The sequence below is a fragment of the Petaurus breviceps genome, unplaced genomic scaffold (genome assembly GCF_028583685.1).
Source record: "Petaurus breviceps papuanus isolate PSGF00001 unplaced genomic scaffold, PetGlider_PUasm1.0 101, whole genome shotgun sequence".
NCBI lineage: Eukaryota > Metazoa > Chordata > Mammalia > Diprotodontia > Petauridae > Petaurus > Petaurus breviceps.
The window spans coordinates 8,927,901-8,946,200 of NW_027185575.1; the positions used below are offsets into that span (position 1 = coordinate 8,927,901).

The window sequence follows — 18,300 nt, forward strand, 5'->3', positions numbered from 1 at the left end:
TTTCCTTATCACTTGACCCACCTGATGATGCAGTCCAAGGTTGCATCAACTTTCTTACTTACCCCAAACATTTTTCAAGTCCATTGCCCCTTGGCCCTGCCCTGCGTACTTTGTGAAGTTGGCTCTTATATTTCAGCCCAGCTCTCTGACCTGCAAGGTTTTACTGAATTGTGACCCTGCCATCTGTGGATCTTAACTTTCCTTCTCATTTTTGCAGATTCAGAAACTGAGGCCCAAGGTCTCCTAGCTAGTAAGCACTGCTCTGCTTCAGGTCTTAGGATTCTGGATTCTTTTGCAGTGGGGGGGTTGGAGGGTAGGGGTCTTCCCCAGCCATACCAAGGAATGAAGGAGAGATTAAAGTTAGAATGAGTTTAGCCAAGAAAGGCTTCTTGGGGAAGTGGTCCTTCCTGCAGAAGGAGGCTGAAGCTATACTTTTCTCTCCCTCAGGTACTTCTCTTCCAGAACATTCTCCCAGGGGCCTGGGCTGCCGTCTGCACAGCGCTCCCAACCTCTCTGACCTGCACGTGGTGAGGCCCAAACTGCCCAAGCCTCCCACAGAACCTTTGGTGGCCCCCTTTGCTTACCCCCAGGCCAGTCCTCCCCAACAGCACTATGGGCTGCAGCCCTGCCGGACCCTCAGGGCATCCCCGAAGCTGCCCGACTTCATGCAGCGGAACCCCCTGCCCCCTATCATGGGCTCTCCCACCAAGGTAACCAGATGTTTGGGGGCAGTCTGAGGCTGGATCTTGGACTTGGGAAGGATGTAATTGGATGATAAAGTCGGGAAGCCCCTTAGCAGATGGCGGTGGAGGCGGGGGGTGGGGGGGTTGGGGTGGGGAGACAAAGTGGAGGCTGGAGTTTCAGAGTGACAGGGCAGTGATGGTTGGGAAGAGGAATTAGAAGACAGTGATGGAAAGATCCTCAACAAAACATTGCCATGTCCACATCTAGGCTGTACCAGCTTTTGAGTTCCCCAAGACACCAAGTTCCCAGAACCTGCTCGCTCTCCTGGCCCATCAAGGGGTAGTGGTGACACCCACACGGAATAGGACTCTGCCTGACCTCCGAGAGATGGGCCACTTCCAGAGCCCACCCAACCTGGGCTTGAGGCCTGTGGAAGACATCAAGGGACCCTTTGGCAGGTATGGGAGTTGTGGAAGGGAGAAACTAGAGCGCCATCCCTAGCCAGGCCTTGGCTAGGGAAGGCCCTGGTAGCCCTGTGACTGGGTTTGGGATAGGGGGTGGCAATCCTGTATCTGTGACAGATTTCACCCTTTGTCTCTGAATTCCTCCTTCTTTGGACAGATATCTGTCCAAATGTCCAAATACATGTCGTATTTAACTTCTCCCTTATGAAACCATTCCCATTAGGCCATTACCACTTATCAGGTGCTCAGCCCTGGTATATCAGAGCCCACAAACGAATTCTAGCCTTGATTCTGCCACTAATGGGCTGTGGGACTTTCCTCTTCTGGGTGTTTCCTCATTTGTAAGATGAGACAAAGGTTGGACTAGGTGGCCTTAATAAGGTCCTGTTCAATTCCCTTCTGGGTCTCAGTTTCTCCATCTGTAGAACAAGGTGGTTAGATTTTAGGCTTTCTTAAGGAACCTTCTCAATGTATGATTAGTGGAGAGCTCAGAGTAAGTCATAGGCATGTACTATGTGTGAGGCATAGGCATGTACCCTGTTCTAAGTGCTGAGGAGAGGTCAGGGATCTAGGTGAGACCTAAATGTTGAACCAGTACAGGAAAGTATATGGTTAGGTAGCAAGTGGTGTGTGCTGTAGATTAATTAGAAGTTGAAGTTAGGGAAGGGAGAACAGGGGAGGTATTCTTTGATGGGAGTAGTTATTGTGACCCAGAGTAGTCATTTAAATACACAGCAGACTTCTGAGTTGGTAGAGGAAGGGGCTTGTGGAAGGCTAGGCCAGGGGCAGTTACAGAAAAATACCAGGTCTCTGTGGAGAGGTTGAAAGAGACAGTGGAAAAATCTAGCTTGGTGTGGATCTCAGGACCTTCTGGGGTTCCTTGCCCTGATATTAGAGACCTCTGCCCTGATGCTGGGGCTAGCCCATATCGAGATGAATAACCAGGGTGATATTAGAGGGACTGAAATAACCTGATACTCTTCTGGCATGGTCCCTGGCTCTCTGTCCCCTGGGTTGCTTTCCCTGCCAAGCTCTGAGCCCTGGGTGCCCATCCCCACAGGTCCCTCAGCACTGGCCGTCTCACTGACCTGCTCCTCAAAGCTGCATTTGGGTCCCAGGCCCCTGATACGGGGAGCAGTGAAAGCCTTCAGGAGAAGCCCATGGAGATCGGTGAGGAGGGCTGAACGGGGGCTGCCTAAACTGTATATGAGAATCAGAGAGGTCCGGGGGGGCCTCCAAGAGGCAGCAGAGTACAGTGGAAGGAAGATGAGGTCTGAAATCACTTGCCCTCTACAATGAGAGGCCCCTTTCAGCTCTAGATCTGATCATGTGGTCTGATGTTACCTGTGGGACCTGGGCTGCATCTCTAATCCTCTACAGCCCTCAGTTTCCTCATGTGTAAAATGAGGGAAAGCCTCTAGGGTCTATCCCATTTAGCTCCAGTTCTGTGTGACTGTTGGGCATGTGTCATGGGCCTCACTTTCCTCTGAAGTCTGATCCCAGGGAGAGGGGAAACTGAGGCAGATGGTCAACCTCACATGTCAGAGATATCTAATAGTGGGGTGGAGCTCATACTTCTTGAAAGAAGTAAGTCCTGAGTGGGGTTTTGAAAGAGATGAAGGTTAGTCAGAGAAGAAGAGTTTATTTAGTTCCTTCAGGAGAGAGACTTTTAGACTTAGTTATTCAAGAAGTCGCTCAACCAGGGAGGGGGTATTATAAGTCTGTGGCTGACATTGCTCAGGGACCTGGTCTTTACCGACCTGTATTTCTCCTCTCTCCCTAGCTCCCTCCGCTGGATATGGAGGGAACCTGCTTCCGGGGGCTAGGGCTGGGGGCTCCACCAGCCCCTCCCCTGTGATATTCACTGTGGGCTCCCCTCCCAGTGGCACGACCCCACCCCAGATCCCTCGGACCCGGATGTTCTCAGGTAAGGGTGCTCTCTGCAGCCCTCTCTGACATCTCTGGCTTTGGGTTCTTCTGGGGCTGCTGCAACCTCTGCCATTTTGTAGATGCTCCAGCCTGAGGCCCTAGGCTCACTCTAGCTGGTGCACATCCAGTCCCCACCTCTGTGGCTTGTGGGACCTTGCTTGGGGTTCCCACCTGTGGCTTGTGGGACCTTGCTTGGGGTTCCTTCCCACCTGTGGCTTGTGGGACCTTGCTTGGGGTTCCCACCTCTGTGCCGTGTGGGACCTTGGTCGAGCCATGGGCCTCACAAGCCTTCATCTGTAAAAAATTAGGGTTGCTTCAAGCTCTAGGTGTATGAGTTTTTGGTGCCTGTTAGACAGAACAACAAACCAGAAAAGTAATCCCTGCCCTCAGAGAGTTTATGGTCTGCTGTGGGGTTTATAGCATGGAAAGAGATAGGCAAAGGCATGAAATTTGAAAAGGCTTCCTAGAGGAGTGTGCCTTGAGCCCAGCCTTGAAGGGAGGAAACAGGCATTTATTAAGCTCCTACTGCATACAGTAGGGCTGTATAAAGTAGCACCACACTAAGCACTTTACAAACATCTCATTTGATTCCTGGAAGCAGAGGTGAGGGAGGTGGTGGGAGATAGAGCCCTGAGGCTGGCCGATAATGGCCCATAGAATACATGATGGGGCCTCGATGTAAAGGAGGGGTCTCCAGAATGGGGGTGGCCGAATGTCTAAGAATCTAAGGTCTTGATTGGTGACCCCAGCTCTAGGAGGTTAAATGGAGACCAAAGGATTGTCATCTCTGTTTCCTGAGTGGGTAAATCAAATTTCCAAAGAGATGGAAGCCAGGCCTCTAGATTCCCATCCCAGGAGCTGCTGGCTTTCTTTAGAACCAACAAGCATTTATTAAGAGTCTACTGTACACTAAACATGGCCTTAAATTTAAGGGGTACAAAAAAGGGAGTTGGGATTTACCCTTCCTTCAACCTTCCCCTCCTCCTTCCCAGTCCCAGTTACATTGAGAGAGTATACACTTAATCAAACCTAGGTTTGAACATAGAAAATACAGCTTGATACAGTGGCTGTAAGGAAAGCCCCTGAAACTTTGGAAATGACCCTTTAAAAGGGTCTAGTAGAATTTAGTATTGGAATCTAGTAGATTGCAATACTAAAGAATACTAATATTCAATTCTAAGAATCTAGTAGAATTACTGAATTTGGGGTTTCCTCAGGGTGGGGATGTCCCTATAAGGGACCGTGACAGGTTGTTAAGCCCCATTTTAAATGCTGGCTCAGACTCTCATCTGATCACTCATTTTTCTACTTGAAACTAACTTTTGGTGTTTTGGATCATGGATTAGGGACCCATCCCCGTGACCCCTAGACTCACTCTGTAAAGAACCCAAAGGCAGTGACCAGGATTTAGGAAGGCCTGATTCCAAGTTCAGCCTGTTTCTTTATGTATAAAATGGGAGTTTTGTGCTAGAAAGCCTCTAAGGGCCCTTTCAGCTCTAGATTTATGCTTGTATGTCTGCCTCAGTTTCCTCATCTGTGAAATGGAGGTATATTACAATCCCTACCTCCCAGGATCGTTGTGAGGACAAATGCATCTGTGTGTCTCAAGAACCTGAAAGCACTTTTTAAAAAGAAAGAAAAAAGAATGGACTTGAATCCAGAAGGTGTTCCTGACTGGAAAGCCTGCTCTCCATCCACAGGGCCATTATCATTAACTGCTTCTTATGAAAAGGGCCTTAAGGAGACAGTCTCTCTGACACATTCTTGGTTACGTGGAATGGGCCCCACACCAGGTCTGGTGCTGGTTCTGAGCGGGTCTGAGCTTTTGTGATCCCAGCAAGGTCCGTTCCATGTTCTGGCCTCTTGCTCTCTCTCTGGGACAGCAACTCCTCTCTGGCTGGTGTCACTGCTGGCAGGCTCCAGATCTTGATCTGTGCCTTTGGGAGAAGGGGCTTCTCCACCTCGCCTTGCCTCTCTTTCATGCCCTTTGAGTTCTGTGGGTTAACCTCCATCTCCCCTCTGGGAATGTATTGTTCTCCTAGGTCCCCGTTGGCTGCCTCTCCTTCACACACATGCAGATACCCTCCGTGAGTCCACAGAATAAGTAGCTGTCTCTTTACCTGCCCTGCTGATGCCCAGACATGCCAGGCGAGGCACGAGTCTGTACCTGAAGCAGTGGCAGACTTCTCTCCCTGCAGGCTGGCACCCTAGAACTCTTCTCCCCCCACTTCCAACAACCTCCGCATGGTCCCAGGAAAAATGTAGAACGTTGTGGAATATTGTACCGTGGCCCTAGCTCCCACGCAGGAAGGGGGAGCAAGGAAAGAGGGATAAAGAAAGAAGGACCAGGAAAGAAGAGATAAAAAGGCATTTGGCAAGGGAGATGGGAAGGGAAGGGTTGGGACTTTTCCCAGAGAACTTTGAACTCTCTGCCCCATCCTTCTGTGCATTCCCACATCTCCCCTAGGGGCAAAAGCATGGTAGGATGGCCAGGAGTAGGGGTGGGAGGATTGTGGGGCATATTAGGGGACTTCCCAGGGGAAACTTGTGGGGGGTCCCCTAGAATCTTCACTAGGACAGAGGGATAGGGAGAAGCAGAGCAGGGACATTTAAAGGCATGTGTTCCCCAAGAATGATATAAGGCTTCCTCTGCCAGGACACCATGTCTCCCTGCAGGGCAATAACTTCTTCCCAAGCCCTCTTCAGCTGCTAACGAAATCAACGGGCAGGGGAACAGGCTGGCATTGTGGGACATTGTGGGTAGTAGGGAGTAAGTAGGTATATATACAAGCAAGGTTTGTGGTTCCCATCCTTCCCTGGCTCCTCAGACTCCCCTAGGAAGCAGGGTAGACTTGGTGTCCAACCCCTGCAGGTATGTGAGTGTTAGATTCCCATACTCTGGCTAGCCCTGCCTGATTTCTTTCAGCCCCGCAGCCCAGCTCTTCCCCTGTCTCCAGAGCTTTGCTTTAGGAGGACAGCCCTATGACCCAGTTTCTCTGTGCCTGGCAGGGTGGGTTTAGGAATACCAGTGGGCATCTCTGGGGTCCTCACCCTGGACTCCCTCCTCTCTCCACCAGTGGGCTCCTCCAGTTCCCAGAGCTCGGGAGGCTCCTTCAGTGGTCGCCACCTGATCCCTGGCATGGGAGGAGAGGCAGCAGAGGCCTCGGCCAATCTGCGTTGCTACGGGTTCACCAATCCCATCACTGCCAACCTGGAGGGGGCTGTGACCTTCGAGGCCCCTGATCTGCCCGAGGAGACACTCATGGAGGTGAGGCCTACACCCATGGGTTAGCCCTGAGAGCTTGCATGTGAGTGGGTGGGTGTGGGCGAGGAGGGAGAATGGGTCACCTTGAAGAAAGAAAGGGGGGAGGGGGAGAGAAAATGCTTAATTTAGAACAAGCTGCTCTGCCTAGATTGTGCCCGAAATTCTCATCTTCCCTGTCCAGCAGCTTTCTCCCTGGGACGGAGAGAGTATTTTTATCCATCCTGCCTGATCTGTCTAATCCTGTATTTGGGGGGAGGGGAGTGAGAGAAGGGGTCCAAGGGCAATTTCCAGTATGAGAGGAAGGCCTTCCTAGGCTTGTCTGGGACAAATCTGGGAGTTGTCTAGCCCCAGGAGCCCAGATTTCTTCCCTCTGCCCCTTGCTTATTTCATTAACAAGTGAGAGAGGAGGGTTAGTGATAGAACCAGGTACATTCAGCTTGTCCTCTGTGGCCTTGGGAAAGGGTGGTGAATGCCTCCAGCCCAGTTATTTACTATGTAACCCTGATCAAGTGACTTCCCCAAGGTCATCCTTCCCCAGTAGCAATTGGAGAAAGGCATGTAGACCTTGGTGACCAGTCCTCACAGGTGTGAGTGTCAGATTGCCATACTTTGGCTAATCCGCTGATTTCTTTTGGTGTCTTTATCCTATATTCTTTCAGCCCCACAGCCCACTTTTTCCCATCCCCAGAGCCTGGCTCACTTTAGGACAATCCTGTAGCCTGAGCCTCAGTTTCCCCTATAGGTAAAGAGCTGAAGATGATAATATACTTGTCTCTTGGGAAGAAAGGCTTTATAAGTCATAAAGGGCTATAGAAATGGGAATTAGGATAATGTTAACTCTCATCTATCATATTTAGTAGGCAAAGAACAGGAGGGAAAAGCCTAGCTAGTCTTCAGTGGTCTGATTGTATTCTGGATAACCCAGAATGAGGGGGCAGGAAGCTTCTGCTCTTGAAAGAATCATTTCCTGTTCCTCTAGCTTTACTTGCCTTGCCCCAACCCACCTCCACTGAGAGAAATGAATCAAGTATTAAGTATTTACTGTGTGCAGGAATTGTGCTATCCCCTAAAGCTACATGTACACAAGATAGTCCTGTGTTATGTTCTGAGGACACAGTGAAGCCTGTCTTCAAAGAACTGACTTTCTGGGGTGGGGGAGGGAATGAATGAGAAAATACACACACACACACACACACACACACACTCTAGTTTGGGAGGGGAGAATTGGGAAAGATTTCGTGTGGAAAGTGATGCTTCATAGTATTTTCACCTTTTTTGTTTTTTCTTTCTCGTGGTTTTCCCCTTTTGTTCTGATTCTTTCACAACATGACTAATGTGGAAATTAGGATGTTTAATATGATTGTACATGTATGATCGATATCAGATTGCTTGCCCTCTTAGGGAGGAGGGAGAAAAAAGTTTGGAACTCAAGATCTTATAAAAGTTAATGTTGAAAACTTTCTCAACATGTAATTGGAAAAAATAAAGTACTATTAAAAGAAAGTGATGCTTCAGCCTAGACCTGAAGGAGGCAAGGAATTTCAGAAGGCAGAGGGGAGCAGGGAGAGCATTCTCTGGATAGGAGAGTACTCAGAATTTCCATTGGTTTCCTCACTGGGCCATGCTTAAGCCAAACGCCTCTTGGTTTCCATGGCATCGTGAGTCAGAATGGATGCTATAGAAGGGGCCCTGTACAATAAAGGATAGTGTTTCAGCGTTGGTGCAAACAGATGTCTGGCGAGGAAGGCAGGTGCTGGATGGAGGTGTTTCTGGGCCCTGTGGGGTCCTTCTTCACCCCTCCTCCAACCAGCCCCACTCCTGAGCCCTGTGTTGTGTCTCTTTTCTCCTTGCAGCAAGAGCACACAGACATCCTCCGCAGCCTTCGATTCACACTGGCCTTTGTCCACTGTGTCATGGAGATGGCGGCGGCCAAGGGCAGCACAAGTGAGATGGGCGGCTCCATGGCCTCCGAGTACCAGCTGCAGGAGAGCATCGTGGCTGACCAGATCAGCCTGCTGAGCCGAGAGTGGAGGTCAGAGGTCCTGGTGGGCGTAGACCAGGGCAGAGGGAGGCCAGGTTGAGGGCCACCCAAATACCCCCAGGGCAGGCTGTTCTCTCTCACACATGTCCAACCCCGGCCCCCCACCCCACCCCCAATCTGGGCAGAAGGCAACTTGGCCTTACTTGGTGTTTTCATTCTTTTCTCTTCAGTTATGCAGAACAGCTGGTGTTATATCTGAAAGTGGCTGAGCTGCTCTCCTCTGGCCTGCAGACGGCCATCGAACAGATCAAAGCTGGGAAACTCTGCCTGTCGTCCACTGTCAAGCAAGGTGAGACTGTGTCTCCTCCTGTCCCCCATCTGGGGTGAAAGGATTAGACATTATAGACACACACAGACCCACCCATATCACCTGAGGGGCACATGCATTCATAGAATTATAGGACTGTAGGTGAAAACTGGAAGAGATATCAGCGTTCAACCACCTCCAGTTACAGATGGGGAAACTGAGGCTCAGGGAGATACCATCCCTCAGGGTCACACATAGAGCTGGAACGGTCCTCAGAGGACATCTAAATCCAACCCTTTCACATCTCAAATGTGGAAACTAAGTCCTAGGGACACAGCTAGTAAGTTTGTCTGAGGTGGGACACCCACGAAGAAGTGTGTGAACAGGGACCTTAACACCCAGAGGAAGGGCAGCTGCCCAGAAGTATGTACACACTAAACTCCCTTGTGTGCCCAGGTAGATTGAGATGATCATACCCCCTGCTGCTTCTTAGGACTGACTAAGAATCCTGGAGGAGTGGCTCTTCTTCCTCAGAACCAACAGTTTTGGGGATGCTGGGTGTTGTCCTGTGTGTGCCTCCATCTGCCTAACAATAGCCCCTGTTAATCATGTGTGAATCTTAGCCTTAGAGGGGCCTCTGAGGCCAGTCTCATCCAGCCCCCTCCTTTTCGTTTTTACAATATATCCTTGCCCTCCTCCCCTCATCAAGAGAGATATTCCTTATAACAACAAACAAAATAAAAAAAGATCAAAGGGCAGTTCAGTGAAACTGTCCGACATCTCCTGTGATTCTCAGTCTGATGGGGTGTAATTTTTGAGTGCAAATTTTCAAGCCAAAGGTGAGCCCATTTCTGCAGCTCTGGGTGCAAGAGAGAAATCAGTGCATTGCACTGTCCTCCCTCTGGCTCTGGATCCTGCTTTTCCCATTTCTGGCACTGCCTCCGGGTCTGGGCTATTTCCTGTGTCTCCATCACACCATACAGTCCCCTGCCAATCTGCTCTCTGCTCCAGGGCAGGGCACGGTTTGCTGATTTAAAACCTTCACGCTCACACATTCACTCACCTGTGCCCATGTTCCCTCCCTCCTGCAGCACGGGGTAGGCATCTGGCAGAGGGCTTGGGGGTGGTGACCAAGGTGGAACAGGCTCCAGTCCCCCAACTGGTGGGGTCCTCTCAGGGGAAGCGGAAAGGAGGTGCTCCATCCAGGGCCTTGGGCTGACCTTGCCAACTCTTTCCATCTTCCCCTGCAGTCGTACGGAAACTGAATGAGCTTTATAAGTCCAGCGTGTCGTCCTGCCATTGCCTGAACCTTCAGCTGCAGAAATTCTTCCTGGATAAGCAGAGGCTTATGGACCGAATCAACAGCATCACTGCCGAGAAGTTGATCTTCAACTATGCCGTGCAGATGGTATGGGGAGCTCCCTCCCGCACCTGAAATACAGGCTTCTGCCCTGGCCGGGCTCCACACCAAAGGGAGAGATAGGGGGTTTCAGTACTTGTGGGTCCTAGAAGGGGAGGTGGAAACTGAGGCCCTGGGAGGCTGGCTGACTCATCCTTCAAGGGCATCAGATTTGTGTTTGAGCCAGTGGACCCTGTAACATACAGCAGAGTATCCCTAAAGTCAGCACAGCTTAGAACTCCTCTAAGACTTATGGTTGCAGAGGACGTCATGGGCATTGTCTCATTTCACTCTTAGTTTAAAAATGTTTATTAAACTCCTACAGTATATCAGGGGCTGTGTCAAACCCTACCCTCAATAACTGGCAGTGTAATGGATGAGCTCACACAACCCTGCTTTTAGTATCTGTAGGTTTTGTGTGTGTGTGTGTGTGTGTGTGTGTGTGTGTGTGTGTAAGTGTAAACCCTTCCCCTGATGTAGATCAGTGACTCCTGGGGCAGTGAGAAGTTACCCCGTTTGCTCTGGGTCTCAGCCCATATGTGTTGGAGGCTGGTTTTGGACATCACTTCCCTGCTCCCAGATGTGTCATTCTCTCCACTCTGCCTCACTGCCTTACTTTTCTCCCTTTGTTTTGGGTTGGACCCAGGGGATCCTTCTCCAGAGCCCAGGTGTACATTCATAGAATCCTTTTAAGTCACTTAGAGCTTGTGGTCCATGGTGAACGGGAATACCTTGACATCATGCCCTAAAAGGCATGAATGGAAAGTTGCCCCTCATAGCCAGGAAGAGCGGGGTTCAGGTGTCTCCTCTGACATACACTGTCAAAGGGACAGGGACCCTGGGTAAGTTCCATAACTCCCAGAGCTCAAGGCAGTTCTCTCAAGATACTCAAGTGCCAACCTGCATCAGTAGAGGGAATTTCCTTATCCAGGAATTTCTGACACTAATGTTAGAAGTTCCAAAATAAAAAAACTACGATGTGAGAGGCAGTTAAGGCTCTTAAGATGGAGAGAAGGTGCTGATTGACCTGTATTGGTAGAGGTCCGCTCTCTATACTGGTCATCCAGCTTGTGCTTGATCACCCCGTCCAGCAGCCTATTCCAGTGTATGTGATTTGAAGATGACCTTCATAGGGGCAGTGAGATGAAAGTAAAAACCCTGGCTCCAGTTCTGGACTTAAGAATCTTAGGGAGAGGTTTTCAGGATTTTCAGAAGGGAAGTTTGAGAAGGCTACTTGCAGGGGATGGGAGGGGGGAACAGTTTGGTGGAGAACGGATCTGGGCACCTGGTTCCTCACCTCTCCCCTGCCCTTCCCTGCATAGGTGCGCTCTGCGGCCCTGGACGAGATGTTCCACCACCGTGAGGACTGCGTGCAGCGCTACCACAAGGCCTTACTACTCATGGAGGGCCTCCAGCAGATCCTTACGGAACAAGCGGACATTGAGAACATCAACAAATGTGAGTTGAGCTGCACCATGGTGCACACCAAGGCTCCCCCAAGCATGACATGGGCAAACCCTGAGAGCCATGGGATCCCACCAGCCCCACTTGGGACTGAGATGAGAACACTATCCTGGAGAGGTTTAGTGTGAGGCAGGATTTGAACCCAGGTCTTCCCAACTCTCAAGTTCAGTGCCATGTCCACTATGGCATTCTGTCTTCCCAGGGCAATCTCCAAACTCTGAGGGGAAGGAAAGGCCCATGGCCAGAGGTAAAGGAAGGAGAAAGCCAGGCAAGTCCTGCCCACTTTCTTGGAATAGATCATATAATTAAATCTGGAAGGGGCATCTAAGGTCATTCATTCCTTCTCACTTCCCTTTGTACAAATGAACAAAATCTCTCTGACCAAGAAACTGGCTTGCCTGAGGTCCCAGGGTGTAGTAAGTGACTGCCATCTAACATTCTTTTCCCCTGTGCTATATCTTGGCACCCACTCTAACCACAGATGTACCATAGTACAATGGGCTATCCAGGACTGACCCTTTGGGCCCTCAGTTTCCCTCCTCATTCCCTGTGGTTATTAAACATCTCCCACATGCCCTTTGTCCCCCAACCCCCCCACCTGCCTTTTTTCTTCAACCTCCCCAGTTGTAAGAGAGTCTTCACTCTCTGTTCTTCCCCTCCCACCACAGGCAAGATGTGCATTGAGCGGAGACTCTCAGCCCTGCTATCTGGCATTTGTGCCTAAGCCCCCCATGCAGTTCCTCTTGCCCACCCACCAGCCTTTTATGCTTCACCGGACAGCCATCCACCCACTCGCCAACTGTGGGTCAGTTCCTGGCAGCAGTGTGGGCTGCGTCATGTCTGCAGTCTCAGCCAGACAGACTTGTCGGGACAAAGGCTATTGGATCTGTCTCCAAGAATCCACACCCCGGTTTTGGAGCCCTGTGACCTCTGCCTCTCTCCCAGGAACAGAGCAAAGGAGATTAGAAGTACCTACAGTCAGTCCCAGCTGGCTCAGACACCCAGAAACAGGGGAAGTGTTTTTCTCCCTGGGGGAGACCACGGAACTTCCGTCCCCATTGTCCCTTATCCTTTGAATAGAGTCAAGCTGCTACATAATTAACTCTTACCATTTCCAGGGGTCGGGCCCCTCCAATGCTACGTCCGTTGCAGGCAGTGGACACTGGGACACAAGGAGGGAACCCCAAGCATGAAACCCTGACACCAGGCCAGTTACTCCCCACCCTCCCCCTCCTCACTCGCCATGCTTTCTGCCAGTCAATCACTTTTCTAAGATGGCTCTGCCCCCACCTGGCGCTCCAGTGGCAAACTTGCAACCTGCAGATGGCCAGGGCTGGAGCCACCCAGGATGGGTGGGGAACCAAAAAAATAGACCGACTCCTCGCCTCAAGAACTTGGATGATTTTTTTGTGTGCTGGATCTCTTGACGCCAAAATGTGCATATTCTCAGCGGCTTCATCCTCAACATGCTCAAATGAGCCCAGATGAGAATGCACGTCATCTCTTGCTTTTAACCTGACTTTAGGGGAATTTTAAAATAAAATTAAAAAAAAAAAAAGCCCCTAAGCCAACCCATACTAGCTTTGTGAATCAGAAGGAGCACTTTACACACCATGGTTGGAGAGGAGGACCTTTGATCATGCCTCCCAGGTTCCCTGCAACCATACTGACTGCTAGAAAAAACTGTTGTCTTCTCCCTCTATTCCCTTCACACCCCCAGTTACTATATTGCACTACGAGCGTGTACATATATATATATATATAAATATGTGTGTGAGTGTGTGTATGTTGTGTATTTAATGGAACTGTATCCTGTACTTGTAATGGAAACAACAGATGTGCACCACACTGTGCCAGCTTGGGACCTGCCTGTTCCAAGAGAAGAGATACAGTCCTTTTAATTTAATGTTCTTTTAAGGACAGACCGTATGAATATAAAGCTTCCAGGCTTTCTAATTTCAGAACAGATGCTGAAAAATCTCACACACTTCAGACCTAAAAAAAAAAGTGTTTTTCTTTTTAAAGAAAAAAAAAAACTTTATATAAGAGTTTTGGTTTTCTCTTTGTTGTTTGGAAGGGTGGGGGCTGAGTGTGTGTGGGTGCTTGTGTGATTGTGTGAGGGAAAGCTCAATGTTTCTCTTCTGATGAGACTTTGGAGCGAAGATGACGCCATGGGTGAATGACTGGGCGTGTGCTTTGCGTGATTGGCGCTGGGGCCTGACTGGCCATGGGTGTGTGAATGGCGTGTGTCCATCTGGTGTGAGCTCAGTGGCCTCTCAGGTCTTCTCTGAACACAGGGTCCTGGCAGCAGTATTGTGTGAGCCCTTGAGGGAGTGACAAACATAGGGCCACCAGAGGTGTATGTGTGAAGGGAGTGGTGTTAAAGACCACCTCTTTCCCAAGCAAACTCTCATTGGGTGACTAGTGACTCCCCAGACGTGACAGAATATGGGTTTTAGTTTGAATGTTTTATGCCATTAAAAAACTGTATATGCAAGAAACTTCCCTAAAGCCTATGTTTGGCCCTAACATTCAATGAGGGGACGTTCCTGCCCTGCATCCCAGGAATGAATTCACTGACCAAGACCTTGCAATGGGGCCCATCAACTCTCATGGCTTTGGCAGCCACTTAAAAAGGATCCAGTGGTAATGGCCTGGATCTTCTGCCTTCCCCAACCCATGAATCCAGTTTCTTGGAGAAGCTCCATCTAGGGCATATAGTGGAGACTTGCCCACAAATTGTCAAGGCAGTGGGGGTGTGGCTCCTGGGAGTCCCCAACTCAGGTACAGGGCCCTGTTGTGTGCTTGAGAAGATAAAGCCATGTGAGCTGGTCAACCTGGAACCCATCTCCCACCTCTGCTTCACGTTACTTGAATGTATCACAAGAGTCCCCATTCAGTAGACTCATGCCTTCCCCCACAAGTGGTTTACAAAATTTTTATATATATATATATACACACACACATACATACATATATGTATATGTAAGATTCATATAGGTGTGTATATACATACACATATATGTATGTGCACACATATATTTTTTTTCTCAATACTTGAAATTGTTAGCCACTGCTTGGAATTAAGATGGGGGGCAGGGGCGCTATTTCCTTTGCCATAACTTTGGCGATATTTTCACCTAACTGCATGTAGGGTGTTAATTCACTTTCCCTGCTGATCAGTCATATCCTGCTCTGTAGTCAATTATGGAATGCAGACCTCAGCAGGGAAACACCTCGGGGATTGTCGCTGGCACATCCTCCATGTTCCAGAGTTGTGTCTGTGGCCATGTTTGTGTGTTACTAGTGTCTTAACAGGTTTTGAGAGCCCTTGGCCTAATGAATGCGTAGCTTCAGGATTGCGTGGAAAGGACATCCGGTTATTCTTCACAGTAATTAATGCCTGATATGTGTTGTTTTTTTTAAGGTTCTGTTTGTGTGACACCCCCTTTTTTTTCTTTAAATTGTGTAATATCAATTTAAGTAAATAAACTGATTTGAAATTGTTGAGGGTTTGTGTTTTTTAAAGACTCCAATACCCTCTCACACTAATCAAATGCTACATATCCAGCCTTCATCTCTGCTGAGTGGTACAGTATGTAGAGGGCCATTCTTGAAGTCCTTATTACCTCTTTCCTGATTGTCTTGCTTTAAGGTATGTAAAGCACTTTATATTTGTCCTAAAGGTAAGTGATTATCCCCTTTTTACAGTAAAGGAAACTGAGACAGAGTTTAGACATTGTGTACAATGTTCTCCTGGTTCTGCTCTCCTCACTAAGCATCAGTTTGTATAAGTCTCTCCAGGCTATTATGAAGTCCATCTGCTCATTTCTTATAACACAATAGTATTCCATTATATTTATATACCATAGCTTGTTTAGCCATTGCCCAATTGATGGGCATCCCCTTGATTTCCAATTCTTTGCCACCACAAAAAGAGCTGCTATAAATATTTTTGTACATATGGGTCCTTTTCTTGTAACACTTATAACATCTCTTTGGGACACAACCCTAGGTATTGCTGAGTCAAAGGGCATGCCCATTTTTATAGCCCTTTAGGCATAGTTCCAGATTGCTCTCCAGAATGGTTGGATCAGTTCACAACTCTACCAACAATGCATGAGTGTCTCAATTTTCCCACATCTTTTCCAGCATTTATCATTTTCCCGTTTTGTCATGTTAGCCATCTGATTGGTGAGGTGTGGTACCTCAGTTGTTTCTCAATAGTGATTCAGAGCATTTTTTCATACACACATAGATATCTTAATTTCTTCCTCTGAAAACTGCCTGTTCATATCCTTTGACCATTTATCAGTGGGGGAATGACTTGTATTCTTATTAATTTGACTCAGTTCTCTGTATATTTTAGAAATGAGGCCTTTTCAGAGACACTGGTTATAAAAATTGTTTCCCAATTTTCTACTTCCCTCCTAACCTTGGTTATATTGGCTTTGTTTGTGCAAAAACTTTTCAATCTAATGTAATCAAAATTATCCATTTTGCATTTCGTAATGCTCTCCATGTCTTGTTTGGTCATAAATTCTTCCCTTCACCATAAGTCAGACAGGTAAACTATTCCTTGCTTTTCCAGATTGCTTATAGTATCAGCCTTTATATCTAAATTGTGAACCCATTTGGCCTTTATTTTGGTATATGGTGTAAGATATTAGTCTATGCCCCATTTCTATTGTACTATTTTCCAGTTTTCCCAGCAGTTTTTGTCAAATAGTGAGTTCTTATCCCAGAAGCTGAAGTCTGGATTTATCAAACAGATGAAACAGTAAAAGATTACTATTATCGTTGACTGCTGTGTCTTGTGCACCTAACCTATTCCACTCATCTACTCCTGTTTCTCAGCCAGTACCAAGTAGTTTTTATGTCAGCTGCTCTATAATACAGTTTAAAATCTGGTATGGCCAAGCCACCTTCCCTAGCATTTTTTTTTCATCAATTCCCTTGATATTCTGGACCTTTTGTTCTTCCAGATGAATTTTGTTTTTATTTTTTTATTCTATCTCTATAAAATAATTTTTTGGTAGTTTGGTATGGCACTAAATAAGTAAATTAATTTAGGTAAAATTGTCGTTTTTATCCTATTACGATCTAACCACAACTTAAGTTTTTCCAGTTATTTAGATCTAACTTTATTTGTGTGAAAAATGTTTTGTAATTGTATTCATATAGTTCCTGGCTTTGTTTTGGCAGGTAGACTCCCAAATATTTTATTAATGTCTGCAGTAAATTCAAATGGAATTTCTTGCTGTTGGGCTTTGTTAGAATAGAAGGCCCTTTAAAAATACTTACTGAGCTCCAGTCCTGGATCACCCTCTGCCAGATGACTCCACCTGGATTATCCCAGTTTCCTCTTCATTTCCTCTTCCACACTGGAGGATACTTACAGGCTCTCAGATTGAAATGTTGGAGGCATCCTTGGCTTTCATTCACAATGTGCAGCCAATCAGTTCTGTTATGAATTCTTCCTTATTCTCCCAAAACAATTCGACTTCATTCCCTCTGCACTGTTCACAACCCAATCATTGTTACCCTTATTACCTTCTTCCTGACTATCCTGCTTTAAGATATAAAGCACTTTACATTTATCTTTAATGTTATTTATCCCATTTTACAGATGAGGAAACAAGGCAGGTTACATGACATGCCCAGGGTCACACACAGCTAGAGAAGTCTAAAGCACCAACTCTTACAGAGGATCTTCCCTGATGCCCTTTGCTAAGCTGTTAGTGCTCCCACCCCAGTCTCTCACTCCTGACAATATCTATTTTGAATTATGTCCTGCATTTTCTTATCTGTGAATATGTTTGATCCTACCATCCTGCTAGGGTCCTGGTCCTCATGTCCCCTCTCCTTGGACTTCTGTAGTAACCTGACTGGTCTTCCTCCAATCCTCCATAGGAGTGATTGTAGGTGGGAAGAGACAATTGGAGTTAAATGACTTGCCCAGGGTCACACAACTTAGAGTCTGAGACCAAATTTGAACTCCGGGCCTCCTGACTCCAGGACCACTGCTCTATCCACTGCCCCACTTAATGGCTCCAACAGTGATTTTTCTAAATCAATTGAATCACATAGTCTACTCAGTAAATTTCAGTGGTTCCTTGTTACCTCTAGTAAAATAAAATGCCTCTTTTGCATTTAGAGCTCTTCCCAACCCTCCTCTCCTTCCAATCTTATTACATATGACTCCCTTCCAGGCACTCTCAGTCCAGCCATGCTTGCTTATTCGGTGCCCCATCTCCCATCTCTTTGTTTTCACCATCTCTGGTGGCATCATTTCCTCACCTCCAATTCCCTTTGCCAGGAGGACTTTTCACAGTCACTGCCCTTCTCACCCCCATCTGCTAGGGCCTTTCCTTCTGTACTGTAGGAGACGTAGATCAATCTGTATGTCTTTTTGTGTATGTGTTGTCACATCCATTAATTAGGCAGGAACCTTGTTTTTTCCTTTTTGTGCCCCCAACTTTTTGGCACAAATGCTTGCTCATTTATTGGTTATTTTCTCAGTAGAATGTAAGCTCTTTGCAGACAGGGACCATCTTAGTTTTGTCTTTTTGTTCCTGGTGTCTGGCACGTGATAGGTGCTTAATAAATGGTTGTTCATTGATTGCTCTCAGTCTGTGGAAGTTCTTTGCTTTAAAGCCCAACACAAATGCCACTGCTTCCCTTCCCTCCTATCCTTACTTGGGCTGTATGGGCTGTTCAGGAAGGGCCAGTGCCTCTGGTTCGAGGGCATGCACAGCACATGTAAACTCCAATAAAACCATCTCAGTAGACTATACTGGGTTGTGG

At 47.7% G+C, this 18,300-nt stretch overlaps 1 protein-coding gene across 4 annotated transcripts in view; it reads left to right on the top strand.

Annotated features, from left to right (window-relative positions):
• The window catches only part of LOC138159228 (serine/threonine-protein kinase ULK1-like), a 61,100-nt gene extending 46,099 nt beyond the window's left edge, over positions 1 to 15,001 (top strand). For 3 of the 4 annotated variants that reach the window (XM_069085476.1, XM_069085556.1, XM_069085634.1), the window contains exons 19-29: positions 448 to 710; positions 952 to 1,142; positions 2,209 to 2,318; positions 2,932 to 3,075; positions 5,120 to 5,164; positions 6,155 to 6,345; positions 8,196 to 8,374; positions 8,554 to 8,672; positions 9,881 to 10,038; positions 11,352 to 11,487; positions 12,162 to 15,001. In XM_069085476.1, coding sequence (XP_068941577.1) covers positions 448 to 710; positions 952 to 1,142; positions 2,209 to 2,318; positions 2,932 to 3,075; positions 5,120 to 5,164; positions 6,155 to 6,345; positions 8,196 to 8,374; positions 8,554 to 8,672; positions 9,881 to 10,038; positions 11,352 to 11,487; positions 12,162 to 12,217 — 1,592 coding nt within the window. In that variant the 3' untranslated portion in view covers positions 12,218 to 15,001. The remainder of the gene's footprint in view (positions 1 to 447; positions 711 to 951; positions 1,143 to 2,208; positions 2,319 to 2,931; positions 3,076 to 5,119; positions 5,165 to 6,154; positions 6,346 to 8,195; positions 8,375 to 8,553; positions 8,673 to 9,880; positions 10,039 to 11,351; positions 11,488 to 12,161) is intronic. The other variant, XM_069085711.1, reaches the window with a different exon arrangement.
• The last annotated feature ends 3,299 nt before the right edge of the window (positions 15,002 to 18,300 follow it).